General features: G+C 60.3%; 1 protein-coding gene across 6 annotated transcripts in view; it reads right to left on the reverse strand.

Annotated features, from left to right (window-relative positions):
• Positions 1–14,610, reverse strand: part of IL4I1 (interleukin 4 induced 1) — a 53,161-nt gene that overhangs the window by 16,859 nt on the left and 21,692 nt on the right. The window contains exons 2-10 of one of the 6 annotated variants that reach the window (XM_045577142.1): positions 12,770–12,851; positions 9,732–9,856; positions 5,856–5,889; positions 5,537–5,775; positions 4,228–4,337; positions 3,595–3,796; positions 1,985–2,053; positions 1,553–1,689; positions 4–1,049 (exon numbers count right to left, since the gene is read on the reverse strand). In XM_045577142.1, coding sequence (XP_045433098.1) covers positions 17–1,049; positions 1,553–1,689; positions 1,985–2,053; positions 3,595–3,796; positions 4,228–4,337; positions 5,537–5,775; positions 5,856–5,868 — 1,803 coding nt within the window. In that variant the 5' untranslated portion in view covers positions 5,869–5,889; positions 9,732–9,856; positions 12,770–12,851 and the 3' untranslated portion in view covers positions 4–16. Of the gene's footprint in view, positions 1–3; positions 1,050–1,552; positions 1,690–1,984; positions 2,054–3,594; positions 3,797–4,227; positions 4,338–5,536; positions 5,776–5,855; positions 5,890–6,177; positions 6,271–9,731; positions 9,860–12,769; positions 12,852–14,610 lie in introns of those variants that run through there. The other 5 variants (XM_045577143.1, XM_045577146.1, XM_045577144.1 and 2 more) reach the window with 5 other exon arrangements.

A 14,610-nucleotide genomic window follows, 5' to 3' on the forward strand; every position in this document is an offset into this window, starting at 1 on the left:
TTTTTCTGAAAATAATTTAATGCCCCGTCATCTGGCTGTTGGCGCTGGGAGTGGCCGTCCCGGGCAGGGTTGAAGGGTTGATGGTCTTCGCCCTTTGAGACTTGCCCACGGGCTGGCAGTCCACGAGGCCCTCGGTCATGCGCACGGTCTCCTCGTCCTCCATGTGCAGGGACTTCTCCCGGGGCGGAGCCTCCGTGTGCCGAGCCGCCTCCGTGTGCCGAGCCTCCTCGCCGCGCACAGACTCCTCCCCGCACACGGACTCCTCCTGGCTGCCGGCCTGGCGGAGCCTCTGGCCGTTGATGGTTAGCGCAGCGCGCAGCGCGGACTTGACGGCTGTCTCCATCCAGCCGTGCGGGTAGGCGGTGTGCTCCCCGGCGAAGTGGATGCGCCCGTAGGGGACCGCCCAGTCCAGTTCCTCCCAGCCCTCCTTGGCGCGCCAGAGCGTGGGCGGCTGCACCACGAAGGCGCCGTGGCTGTACGGGTCCTCTGCCCAGCGCTTGACCACGCCGGTGCCGTCCCAGAGCCGGTACACGATGGGCCCGTGCAGCGCCGCCACGTCCTCCAGGGCCAGGTGCAGCGTGTCTTCCGTGCTCAGGCCCGCGAACGGGGCCGTGGCATCCCCCCACGTGTACGAGGCCAGCAGCAGCGAGCCCTCCCCTGGCGACGGGTAGATGATCACGCGCGACGGGTGGTCGGTGTTGGAGTGGCCGCCCTGGATGTGCTCGTCGTGCCAGAAGGGCCGGCGGAAGCTCAGGTACACCTTGATGGCCGGCTCGTAGTGCAGCTCGCGCAGCGCCTCCTGCCACTTGCGGGGCAGCGGCGGCGAGAACCTCATGCGCTGCAGCGCGGGCCCGGTGGCCGTCAGCAGCACCACGTCGGCCGCCATGGTCTTCTGGTCCCGGGCCCGGTGCCAGGTCCCCACGTGCACGTGCACCTGGCGCGTCTCCTGCGTCACTGCCACGACCGGCGAGCGCAGCAGGATGGGCACCGACAGCGTGCTCAGCAGGGCGCGCGGCAGCAGGTCCCAGCCGCCCTCCACGCGGCGGTACCTGGGGGGGAGGGTGCGGGGGGCGGGGGGCGTGACCTGGGCGCTCTCTCGCCCGCTGGCCCCTCGCTGTGCGCTCCCGGTACCCTCCCTCCAACCACACTCTGTTCCTGGCCCATAACTGGCACCTGCTTGCTCCCCGAGAATCCCACCCCCTCCCGGAAGTACCCCCCTCTCCCTTCTGCCCCTCTCCCACCCCAAGGCCGAGGACTGGAAAGCACAGAATAAGGCGACTCAAGAACCCCCGCCTCTTCTGTCTGGGCCACGCCCTTCTGGAACCTTTCTTACCCATTTCCTCCAGACACCGGATGTGGGGATGAACGTGGCCCCTTCTCCCTAAAAGCTGCAACCTTCTCCCAGCCCCACCTGCCCAATATTGTGGCCCCACCACTCTGTTATTCCCCCACTGGCCCGCAGGCCCCGCCCCTTGCCTCTGGCCCCGCCCCCTCACAGCAGCCCCGCCCCTCACTGCAGCCCCGCCCCCTCACTGCAGACCCCGCCCCTCACCGCAGCCGATCACTGAGGAAACTGTGGGCCCGCAGGGCCTCCAAGAAGCTGCGATCAAAGAAGCGGTCCTTGGACATCACGTCCCCCAGGAGGTTGATGGCGGGCTGGCTCAGGTTCCCCTCGTTGAGGAGATATTGCTGGGGGACGGGGGCAGGTCAGGGCCCAGGCATTGCACCTGCAGGGTCCCTCCCAGCTCGTCTCCCTGTTCCGAGATGTGCGGAGAGCTTAATAGGGTCCCTGGACCTTGGAGATCCGGTCCCCCCTCCTCTTGTGACAGATGAGGACACGGAAGCCCCAAGAGGGGGCATGACCAGCCTCATGGCCAGGCCGGGAGGTCGCCGGGACTGTGTTCCGGGTTCCTGCCCTTTGACCCCAGGGCCAAAGCCACGGGGCCTGCTGGTGCTGGCTTCAGACAGGAAGGCGGTTGCTCACCAGGAGTGTCTGCCTGTCGAACTTCTTCATGGCCCTTTTGCAGCCCAGTGTCCTGACATCGTTGACGGCCTGCAGGGAACAAGCGGATGGCATTGCACTGAGGGGCAGGACGGCGCTGGCCTTCACCACGCGTGCCCGCACCGCCAGGCCTGTGCCCGTGCTGTGCCCAGCCTTGCCCTCCGCTGCTGCTCAGATGTCACTCTGGGACGTCTTCCTGAGTCCGGGTGCCTCTCCCTCCCCGGCACCTGGCACTGCCAGGCTCGGCCGGGCGGGCACCGTTTCGCCTGCCTCCGTCCCAGGCGTGGCTCCGGCGGGCAGGGACAGCCTCACTCAGTGCTGGCGTTCTGTGCCCAGCCACTACCTCCTGGTTCACTCAGGGCGCAGATGAAAGTGGAATTCCTGCCGAAACCGGTTTGACTCGGCGGATAGAGCATCAGCCTGAGGACTGAAAGGTCCCGGGTTCGATTCCGGTCAAGGGCATGTACCTTGGTTGCGGGCACAATCCCCAGTAGAGGGTGTGCAAGAGGCAGCTCATCGATGACTCTCTCTCATCGATGTTTCTAACTCTATCCCTCTCTCTTCCTCTCTGTAAAAAATCAATAAAATATATTTTTTTAAAAGAAGAAAAGAAAGTGGAATTCCTTCTGCCACTGCTGAGGGGGTCCCTCCCCTGCCCCTAGCCTCCCAGGGCTCCCAGCACCTGCAGCCACAGGGTTTGATCTCCTCAGTCTGGCATCCGAGGCCCCTACCAGCCCCTGATCGCCATCTCTTAAGGAAGCTCTGGCTCTAAGGACAATATCCAGTGCCCAGACCACCCTCAGCTCTCCCACCTCCACACCCTGCGCTGTCCCCCTGGCTAACCTCCCTCGCCGCTCTGCTCCAGTCTCATCTCACCGCCTCCTCTGATTTCTGCCCTCTTTGCTCACCTGGCTTCCCCTGTGCCCTTCCTCCCGCACCCCCTCACCATCTCCTCGCATTTTTCTAGGCTCGCTGAACTGGGAGGTGCCAACACAGACATGGCCTGAACTCGGCACCCTCCTCTGGAAGGGGAGATGGACAATTAGCCGCTGCCCGAGAAGGGGAAGGCCAGCTCCTCCCTGAGGGCATCAGGGAGGGCTTCCTGGAGGAGGGGGCATTGGAGTTGGTTCTTGAGGGATAAACCTGGTTCCCTGGGGGGAAGGGGAGGGAAAGGCGTCTTCCAGGCAGGACTGGCAGGAGCCAGAGGAGAGGGTGAGGCCCAAGTTGGGGCCAGGGCTACTGTGACATGGGGAACCGGGAGTAGGAGAGGGCTTAGAGGAAGATTCGGGGTTCAGTATCAGAACCCTGGGTGTGGCCGGGGGGAACAGAATAGATGTGGGACTCAGGAGATGGGTCTGGAAGACATCTGGCTGCAGATCAAAGTTTAAGCCACAGCTGTAAGGAGGCGAGGTTGTCCAGGACAGTGAGCGGGTGCTGGGCGGGGAGGGGGTCAGAGAACACGGGGTGACAGAGTTTGCAGGGAAAGCAAAGGTGGGAGAGCCGGCGATGGGAGAGCAGAAGGCAGGAGGGGGGAGGAAAGGCTGGCGGAGGGACGATGAGGGGGCGGGACGGCAGCGGGGGGCAGGCCCCACCTTGTTGAGAGCCATCTGGAAGATGTCCTCGGGCGCGAGGCCCTTCTCCCGGGGGCTCAGGTCGTAGCCCAGCTTCTCGGGCATCTTCTCCACCACGTAGTTCCGCAGCTTCACGTCGCCCACTTGGGTCCACGCGTTCTCGTCGTACTGGATGAACCTGGTGAGGTTGAGCCCCAGGCTCTGGCAGAGCTCATGCAGGATCCTGAGGGAGCAGGAGAGGCTGGGCGGTCCGATGGGGAGTGGGGGCTTAAAGAGGGAAAGGGGTGGGCAGGGCAGCTGGGGACGGGGCTTGGGGGTGGGCATGAGGCTGGAACGGGGCCCGGTTTGGGGGCAGCGGGGGCAGGAATGAAACGGGGCCAGGCCGGAAGGCTGAGGGCAGTCCGGTGAGGGACGGGGTCTGGAGAGGGAGGTGGCGTTCACTGGGGTTGGATGAAGGCTCGGGATGGGGGAGGGACCCGGGTCCGGCGGGGAGAGCTGGGGGTCCAGAGGCACCAGGCGGGGCTAGCTAGGGGTCCAGCAGGACTTGGTGGCTGGAGCACTCCCGGGGCGCAGTGGCGGGGCTGGGATGAGGAAGAGAACGGACTGGGAGGCTGGGCCCAGAGCAGGGCCTGCCGGAGCCGGGCCAGGCCTCACCTGTGTGACGTGGGGATGCGCATGGCTCCCATCTCCGCGATCCAGCCCTTCTCATGCCGGTAGGTGAGGATGCGGCCCCCGATTCTGTTGGAGGCCTCCAGGATGGTGACCTGAGGGACGGGGCACGGAACAGGGCCCTTCAGCTCCTCCCACCGAGACCACCCCCGCCCTGAGCCAGACCCCACCTCCCACCCCCAGCCTTACAGACCCAGACCCCGTTCTAGGAGCCCTTTCCTCATGGGGGGGGGGGCTGTGGGAGGAGGGCGTGCCACCGGAGCACGTACAACGTGAGGATCCGGACTGCAGCAGGAAGGCTGCGGGTCAGTCAGAGAGGGACTTCCCAGCTCAGGGAGGGGCAATTTCTCATGCTCAGCAGCCCCTGGCCTGCTCCAATTCTCATTCTTGGATTTCGGTGAAAGGACGGTGGTTAGGCCTCAGGGGCACTTCCCCTTGGGCCGAGTGTCCCTCTGCACCAACACAAAGGCCCCCGGACGTGTGGGGGGTCCCAGACTTCCTCCGGGATGAGAGTGGGGCCAGGGCTCGAAGGCGCCCCCTCTGGGGAGACCCCGAAGAGCATAGCTCTCACTCCCTGGCCCCCCCCACCCGCTACAGGGACGTGGCTGGCGCCTCCGGCTGCAGCAGGAAAGACTCAGAGCAGACCGCGGGCAGCAGGAAAGACTCAGAGCAGACCGCGGGCAGCAGGAAAGACTCAGAGCAGACCGCGGGCAGCAGGGAAGACTCAGAGCAGACCGGCTGCAGCAGGAAAGACTCAGAGCAGACCGCGGGCAGCAGGAAAGACTCAGAGCAGACCGCGGGCAGCAGGAAAGACTCAGAGCAGACCGGCTGCAGCATGAAAGACTCAGAGCAGACCGCGGGCAGCAGGAAAGACTCAGAGCAGACCGCGGGCAGCAGGAAAGACTCAGAGCAGACCGCGGGCAGCAGGAAAGACTCAGAGCAGACCGGCTGCAGCAGGAAAGACTCAGAGCAGACCGGCTGCAGCAGGAAAGACTCAGAGCAGACCGCGGGCAGCAGGAAAGACTCAGAGCAGACCGGCTGCAGCAGGAAAGACTCAGAGCAGACCGCGGGCAGCAGGAAAGACTCAGAGCAGACCGCGGGCAGCAGGAAAGACTCGGAGCAGACCGCGGGCAGCAGGAAAGACTCGGAGCAGACCGCGGGCAGCAGGAAAGACTCGGAGCAGACCGCGGGCAGCAGGAAAGACTCGGAGCAGACCGGCTGCAGCAGGAAAGACTCGGAGCAGACCGCGGGCAGCAGGAAAGACTCGGAGCAGACCGCGGGCAGCACGTCTCACCTTGTGGCCGGCTTCGCTGAGCACCTTGGCGGCCACCAGCCCGGCCACGCCGGCGCCGACCACGATCACCCTCTGGGGCTTCAAGGTCCGGTTGAGGCCCAAGGTCACCACCTTGAGCAGCTGCGCATAGTCGGGGTCCTGCATGCACACCTCGAAGGGGTCCTGGCTGTGCACGGTCTTCCATTCCACGGAGGCCACCAGGCCCAGGAGGATGGGGACGAGCACAAGGAGGCGCCAGGCTGAGAGGAGGACAGGCCATGGGTATGGGGGCGGGGAGCAGGCTCTGCCCCCACCCGCAAGGCCCCCGGAGCTTACTTACCCAGCGAGGCCATGACTCGCACTGCGAGGTGTGTCTGGGTTGGAGGGGAAGCAGGGGCCGCTGTGATGGGGGCCGGGGGCCGGGGCCCACCCCAGGGGGGCTCCCTGTGGGGCTGCCCAGCCCCCACCTCAGCCCCCTCCCTACGGCCACCACTCTGGACACCTGTCGCCTGACACTGGTCCCAGCCTCCTGTGCTGTGCTTGCCTGTCTGCCCTCCTCTCCCCTTCCCTGCACCCCTCTCCCCACCTCTGCTCTATCCCCTCTGTGCCTCACCCTCCCTGCCTGTCTGTGTCTGCGGGCCGCCTCCCCAGCCTCCCTGTACCTGAGCGGCCTGAGGAGGGAGCACGCAGCCCTGCCTCTCCTCTGCCCGCCTCCTCCCCGCCTCGGTCCTTAAATCAGCCAGGCCCCGCCCCGCTCCCTCTGGGAAACGAAACTGCGTTCCCGGGTCCCAGGGTCCCGGCTCAGAGCCAGGCCGAGGCTGGAGAGGGGGGCTGGGGGGGCTGAGGGCTCCGGAGGAAGCAAATCAATCTAACTTCTTCCTCTTGCCCCAAATAGTCCGGGCGGTTGGTTGGCGGGCCGGAAACCAATGCTAAGTGAGCCATAAGGGCCTGTCCGGCCCGGGGGCAGGATCCTGTGTCTGCCTCTGTGCTCTCTGCCCGCCCGGGAGCAGGGAGCGGGACAGGGAGAGGGGCCTCTGGCCTCGGGGCTGTGCGCTCTGTGCGGCCTCCGAGTCCCTCTCCCTGTCAGCTGTTGCTGGGCTCCGCTCCCTCCGGCAGGGCAGGGCGGTCTGAGCCGTGGCACAGCCCCCGTGGGACTCCCGGGCAGCGCACAGGGGTCAGAGGCAGGGCCGGGGCCGCGGCCAGTCTACAGCGTCAGTGGGAGGCGAGGTGGCGGAGCCGGCCAGTCCCATGGCCGGCACCTGGGCCAGCGCCGGGACCTGCTCCTCAGGAAATGCCAGCTGCTGCCACCGTGGGGGTGCCCCAGCCCCGGCCTTGCCATCCCTGCCTGGAGAACACTATGGGGCTCAGCTCAGGGGCTGGGCACCTTGGAAACGGCCCCGAGTCCCTGCCTCTGCCTTAGGGGCCCTGAGACCAAGGGGACCGGCTGTAAGGAATCCCCAGCCGGACCCTGGCCGCTGTGGTCATCCCGTGCACCAAAGGGTTGTTGGTTCAATTCCCAGTCAGGGCAGGGGCTGGGGTTGCAGGCTCCATGCCTGGTTGGGTGAGTACAGGAGGCAACTGATGATGATTCTCTCTCAGATCGATGTTTCTCTCTCCCTCCCTCTCCCTCCCTCTCTTGCCCAAATCAATGAAAATATTAAAAAGAAAAATAAAGATAGTGTCTCTTCCCCCCAACCCCACCCCCCGGGCAGCAGGGGTGCCGTGACTGTGGAGGGCGTTGCCAGGGAAACGTGGCGGGTCCGCTGCAGGGGGTGGGGTGGAGAGATTGGGGATTTTTCAGGGGAAACGGGCGGGAGGGTGGGGTGGAAAGGCAGAGGGCGCAGATCCTCAGCAGCAGCAGGCCTGGAAAGTCCGCGCAGTAAATCAGAGAGGGATGTGGTTTGATGGAGAGTAGGGGCAGATGGGTGCATACGAGTGAGTCAGAGAACATATGATGCAGGGGTGGGGGCGGCGAGGCAGTGGCCAAGGAGGAAACAGAATCTGAGACGGACAGAGCTCGGAGCCCGACCGTCAGGCAACGAGAGGGACCGTCCCAGGGGCCCGTCAGAGGTGCCCTCGGCTCTGCCTTCCCGGGACCGCACAGGCTGCCCCGGGCAGGGGGCACCTGAGGCTCAGGGTGGGGGTGGCCAGCGCAGCCCTGCCTGCCGCACTCTGGCGAGGAGGATGGGGGACCGTGCGCCCGAGCAGGGATGCTCCTTCAGCCCCAGGAGGGGATGGTGGGGCCGGGGCCCCAGTGGGAACGGGCAGGCGCCCGGCGCCTCCGGCCAAGCCCACGCGGAGGAGATGCGGCCCGGAACGGGTGGGGGCAGCTGAGCCGGGGCGCCCAGGGCCCGTCCGAGGGGGCAGCGGTGGGGCCCCTGCCAGGGGCCCTGAGTTGACCCCTGGCCTGCCCCCTACAGGATTGCTTTTCCGAGTCCCTCCGGCTCTGGGCGCACCCCAGCTGGCCTCCTGGACTCCGGGAAGAGGAGTGGGGCGAGGCTGCCCCCAAGGCGCCCGTTCGAGGAGGCAGAGGGAGCGGGAGGGCGGCCGGCAGGACGAGGAGGCACCAGAATCGGGAGTCCGCCTCCAACCGGTGTGGCTCAGTGGATAGAGTGTCGGCCTGCGGACTGAAGGGTCCCAGGTTCGATTCCGGTCAAGGGCATGTGCCTTGGTTGCGGGCACATCCCCAGTGCGGGGTGTGCAGGAGGCAGCTGATCGATGTTTCTCTCTCATCAATGTTTCTAGCTCTCTATCCCTCTCCCTTCCTCTCTGTGAAAAATCAATAAAATATATTTTAAAAAAGAAAAGGGCTCTGGCTAAGACGGGGCCTGTCCTTCAACCCCATGTGCCAAACACTTCAAATCTTTTTTTTAAATCCTCACCCCAGCACACCGTCATTGGTTTTAAGAGAGAGGGGAAACGGGGAAGAGAGAGAGAGAACACCGATGTGAGAGAGAAACACTGATTGGCTGCCTCCCGCACGCAATCAGATCAGGGATCAAACCCTCAAACTAGGCATGCGCCCTGCCCAGGGACTGGACCTGTGTGGGGCGATGCTCAACCAGCTGAGCCACCAGCCAGGTCCAGGGACAACTGGACAACTTGACAGGGTACACACCGAGGCTGGGATGTCACCCCTGAGGAGGGGCCGAGTCTGTGCTGGACCCCAGCGGCCTGGCTCCCCGCTGCTCTCAGCCCCGCTCGGCCCCTGCCGCCACCTGGGCCATCTTTGCGGGGTGGGGGTGGGGGTCGCCCCGGGCACTGTGGAGTGTTGAGCAGCGCCGCTGGCCCCTACCTACCAGATGCCAGCGGCACCGGCCCCTCAGGCTGTGACAGCCACAGGTGTCTGCAGACACTGCCAGCTGATCCCGGCTGAGGGTGAGGTTGGAAAAAACTCCCAGGAGTGACCAGCTATGGTGCAGGATGGAGACAGGGGTGCAGGGACAGGAAGGCCCCAGGACGGGCTGTTTTGGGGACGGGAGAGGGTGAGTCATTTGGGGACCACTTTGGCAGAAGTAACCAGGCCTCAGCGCCACTGCTGGTAATACCGAGGCGGGTACTGGGGCTAAAGTTAGGGTATGATTGAGGTGGAACAGGTTAGATGACAGATTTGGAATAGGTTAGCTTGTGGGTGGGAGCTACAGACAATTGTAAGAATCGGGTGGCGGGGGGGGGGGTAGGCCTGGGCTTCCCCCCAAAATCAAGTACGTCTGCTTCGGTGAACATTGGGATCATCTGGTTTTAGGATGGAGTTTCCAGACAATATGTCAATCCTTCCAGACAAAAACGGTCTTCGGGAGAAAGCCCTGCTGTGTCTGGTTTGCTTCTAGAACCACCAGGATGGTTCTAATGGGGTTCAGGTCACGGGTGAAGCGGCCAGCGGCCTGGCCCGGCTCCCTGTGGGCAGCGAATGGCGATGGCAGCCACGGCCAGGGGAGGGCGGGCATGTGCGAGTTGGCCCCAAGACCCTGAGTGGGGGCATTAAAGCTCTCACTGAGCCTCGGGGGGGGGGGGGAGCCTGCCCCGGGGATGCCCAGGGCCCCTGGCAGAAGTCCAGACCTGGGCAGGGGAGGGAGCAGAGGGCAGAGGGCACACTCACTGATGCCCTGATCTTGCCTGACCCCTGGGCAGGGGCATCCTTCTCACAGAGCCCTCCTGCCCCGCCCTCCCATCTCCAACCCCACCAAGCATGGCAGTGGGGGGCGGGGACACTCACTGCAAGGCTGGCTCTCAGGGGCTCTGCCGGCGCCCATGGCCTTCCCGTTAGCCCGGGACGGAAGTCATCGTCAGGGCGAAGAGCGCAGCTTTGTCCTGATCCCGTCAGACCAGCGGTGCCAGATCCTGGGGTGCAGAGCGGGTGGGAGATGGTGGGGGGCGGGCGCTCCCTCCCCAAACGCTTCTCACGGAAAATGTCAGGTGTATATGAGCACAGAGCCAGGGCAGCCATCGCCTCATCGCCCAGCTAGCTTCGTTTCCACTCTCTCCCTCCCCCACTGAATTACTGCAAAGCCAATCCTAGAAATAGGATTAGGTTGTAATTAAATACTTCAGGATATTTCCACAAAATAGGGGTTGGCAAACTTTTTCTGCCAATATTGCAGGTCGTTTGGGCCACAGTCTCCGTTTCACCTACTCAACTCTGCCTTCCAAGTAGTCACAACATATAAATGAGTGGGTGTGACTGTGTGCCAATAAAACTTTACTTATAAAAAACGGTAAGTGGGGCCTTTGTTTGCCAACCTCTGTTCTAGAAGAACTTACTTTAATATATATACACACACACACACATAAATATTGTATATCTACACATACTATATATATATAAATATATAATTGATTTCAGAGAGAAGGGTGTGGGAAAGAGAAACATCAATGATGATAGAAACCGTTGATCGGCTGCCTCCTGCACGCCCCCTTCTGGGGATGGAGCCCACAACCTGGGCGTGTGCCCTTGACCAGAATAGAAGCCGGGACTCACTCTTCAATAGCGAGAACTCACTTTTTAAAAAACAACACTACAATGCCATGAACACATTAAAATGGAATTAAATCCATGCCCACATTTCCCTGAATGTCTCAAAAATTTTAACAATTGGTTTGTGTGAATCAAGATCTCAGTAAGAGCTCACATTGCGTGAGTGAATGGCACTGTCAGTAAGGGTCACTTTCACTCAGCGGACTGGGGTCCGTGTCTCAGGGCCGGGGGTCTGATGTGACCCTCAGGGCCACGCTGGACCCGAGCCCCGGAGCAGCACCCAGCTCTGGTTCTGCCTCGGGGAAGTCTCTGGAGCTCAGGGGTGAACAAGATGGTGCCTGGAGGCAAGGTGTGGGTGCCGGGCGAGTCCGTTTGATCACTGCCAATGGGGTGAGAGCTGTGGGACAGGCACTGGGCAGCTTGGGGCAGTTCTGTCTGGCTTCTGAGGATGAGGGATTCTGTTCCTGGGAAGTCCTCAGCTGCTGCCCTGGGTCTGAGGGCAGACTCCTAAAACTCCTAGACAATTTCGGGGGAGCAGTGGTGTGCTGGGGCTGGCGCGTCTCAGTTCATGGAGTCTATTGGTTAATCCTCAGGATCGTTTTTTGGTTTTGACTTGCAAGCCAATTTTAGAAAACTAGAGGCCCAGTGCATGAAATTCGTGCATGAGGGTGGTCCCCTCAGCCCAGCCTGCACCCTCTCTAATCCGGGACTCCTTGGAGGATGTCCGACTGCCAGTTTAGGCCCAACCCCTCACTAACCCCCTGCCGGCCTGGTCAGGCCTAAACTGGAAGTTGGATATCCCTCTCACAATCCTGGACCACTGGCTCCTAAATTGCTCACCTGCCTGCCTGCCTGGTTGCCTCTAACTGTCCCCCCTCTCCCCTACCGGTCTGATCATCCCTCACTGATTCTGCATGCCGGCCTGATTGCCCCTAACCGTCCCCTGCTGCTGGCCAGGTCGCCCCAAACTTCCCCCTCCCTGCTGGCCTGGTCACTCCTAACTGCCCTCTCCTGCCAGTCTGGTCACCCCTAACTGCCCCTCTCTGCCGGCCTGGTTGCCCCCAACTACCTCTCCTGCTGGCCTGTTTGCCCCCAAATGCCCCCCCGCCCCTGCCAGCCAGCCTGGTCACCCCACACAACCTGCTTGTTCAGTCGTTTAGTCCTACCTCACTAACCCTCCTACCAGCCTGGTTGTAGGCAGCCATCTTGTGAGGGTGTGAGGATTAATTTGCATATCACATCTTTATTACATTACATAGGATTATAAATATTTACAATTAATTTTGTTAAAAACTAAGAGGACACATGCCCGACCAGGGCAGTTCAGTGGTTGGGCATCGACTTATGAACCAGGAGGTCATGGTTCAATTCCTGATCAGGGCACAGGCCCAGGTTGTGGGGCTCAGTTCCCAGTGTGGGGCGTGCAGGAGGCAATTGGCCAATGATTCTCTCTCATCACTGATGTTTCTCTTTCCCCCTCCTTCTCCCTTCCTCTCTGGAGAAGTGTTGTTTTTTAAAAAGTGAGTTCTCGCTATTGAAGAGTGAGTCCCAGCTTCTATTCTGGTCAAGGGCACACGCCCAGGCTGTGGGCTCCATCCCCAGAAAAAACAGGGCTGGGACCGGTTTGGCTCAGTGGATAGAGTGTCGGCCTGCAGACTCAAGGGTCCCAGGTTCGATTCCAGTCAAGGGCATGTGCCTTGGTTGTGGGCATAGTCCCATTGGGAAGAGTGCAGGAGGCAGCTGATCAATGTTTCTCTCTCATCAATGTTTCTGACTCTCTATTCCCCTCCCTTCCTCTCTGTAAAAAATCAGTAAAATATATTTTAAAAAAAGAACAAGAAAAAAGAGGGTACTCAAAACTCATTCATTCCTAATCGTTTGCTAACATTTTACAAACATATGCTCTGGAGGGGAATTACCTGCACCTGGACTGTGTGCATCAACTTCCCAAGTTCCTGTCGGGTGACTTCACGTGGGAACTGGCATATGCTCCCCGGCAGGGCTGCCCCCAGCCCGGAGAGAGGCGCTAACCACTGACCAGCACACCACTGCTTCCCAACCCCGCTTCCGCCTCCCCTCGATCAAGGCCGCTCGCTCCCTTGCTCAGTAAATCTTTCGAACACCTGACCCCCTCCACGCCCACACGCTGTGCCCAAGGAGCCTCCTCCCGGGAAGGGGCAGGGCCATGGTGGGGGGCGGTGGTTGGAGGAGAAAAGAAAGCCTTAACCACAGTTCCAATCGCCCTCTATCCCTATGGAGAGGAAAGGCGTGCCGCTTACTGAGATCTGCCTGGACTTAATGGAGAGGAGCGCAAGCAGAGGCCATTTGTCTGGACTGGCGAGGGTGCACTCCGTTTTCTTCCTGGAAGGGAAAGCGCAGTTACAATGAGGCCGTCACCCGCAGGGTGGCACCCGGTCGCCGCTGCCCCTGCTGCACCCTGGGGACTACGAAGCCTGCTGGGCCGTTCCCCCAGGGTGTAGTGCACGGTGGCCGCTGTCCTATTTACTATAACTGCTTGTGTTCTTCAAACTGGGGTGTCCAAGGTGGCCCTTAGTGTGGGAAAAAGGAAAATTGTTTTTTATTTTAAAAAATATAACAATTGCCCTCGCTCAGTGGTTGGCAAACTTGTTAGTCCACAGAGCCAAATATCAACAGTACAACTATTGACATTTCTTTTGAGAGACTATTTTTTATTTTATTTAAAAATATTTTATTGATTTTTTACAGAGAGGAAGGGAGAGGGATAGATACTTAAAGAGAAACATCGATCAGCTGCCTCCTGCACACCCCCTACTGGGGATGTGCCCGCAACCAAGGTACATGCCCTTCACCGGAATCGAACCTGAGACCCTTGAGTCTGCAGGCCAATGCTCTATCCACTGAGCCAAACCGATTAAGAGCCAAATTTTTAAAACTTCTTCTAACGTCACTTCTTCAAAATAGACTCACCCAGGCCGTGATATTTTGTGGAAGAGCCACATGTGGCCTTCGAGCAGTGGGTTGCCGACCACAGTCCTAACTGGTTTTGAATGAGTGTTGACCTATGGAATGAAGGGTCCTGGGTTTATTCTGGTCAAGGGCACATGCCTGGTTATGGTCCCCAGTGGGGGGCATGCATAAGGCAGCTGATCAATGATTCTCTGTCATCATTGATGTTTCTCTCTCTCCCTCCCTCTCTGCAATCAATACAACTATATTTTAAGGTAATGAAATAAAAAAATACAGCTATTGCCCCAGCTGCTTTGGCTCAGTGGATAGATTGTTGGCCTGAGATTAGAGTTTGAGGTTTGATTCTGATCAAGGGCACATACTTTGGTTGCAGGCTCCTTCCTGGCTCTGTCCCTGCTCAGGGCTCATGTAGGAGACAACCAATCAATGTGTTTCTCTCACATTGATGTTCGTCTCTTTTTCTTCCACTCTCCATAAAAAAAACCCAACACAAAACAATGGAAAAATATCTTCAGACTAGAGGCCGGGTGCATGGAAATTCATGCACTGGGGGAGGGGGGTCCCTCAGCCTGACCTGCCCCCTCAGTCCAGGAGATCTGGAGATCAGGGGAAGGCAATACCCCCATCACACCCCTGCTGCTGCCACTGCAGGCAGCCCAAACCTTGGCTGGGCCTGGTTACCTGAGCCTCAGGTGGCCCTGGGCTGCTGGACAGCCGCCATCCAAGGCTTGCCTGTGCCTTGGGCTGGCCCTGGGTGACTGGAGTGCTGAGGAAGCTTGGCCCCGCCATCTCTGAGGGCATGGCAGTCAATTAGCATGTTCCCTCCTTATCGGCTGTGGGCACTGCCAGCTTTATGAGGGAATGATGGTCAATTAGCATACTCTTTTATTAGACAGGATGGGATTAACAAGAAAACAAAAACTAAAAAAATATAACTATAAGCAAGCAGTTAAACTTTGCTGATGTTTAATATAGGAAATAATAGGTATATTATAAACTCTGGAAATGCAAGCTCAGAAACAAAAATTGTTCTATCAATTGTGTGACTCTGGTCAGTGACCTCCTTGGAGACTGAGAAACATAGTTTCATTTTTGTTACCCCAAAGGCCATATCAGGATCCGGTAATAAGTGTAGGTAAATACAAAGGACCCCTTACATTCCCGCCTTCCT

Source organism: Pipistrellus kuhlii, unplaced genomic scaffold (assembly GCF_014108245.1).
Source record: "Pipistrellus kuhlii isolate mPipKuh1 unplaced genomic scaffold, mPipKuh1.p scaffold_m20_p_84, whole genome shotgun sequence".
NCBI classification, from domain to species: Eukaryota; Metazoa; Chordata; class Mammalia; order Chiroptera; family Vespertilionidae; genus Pipistrellus; species Pipistrellus kuhlii.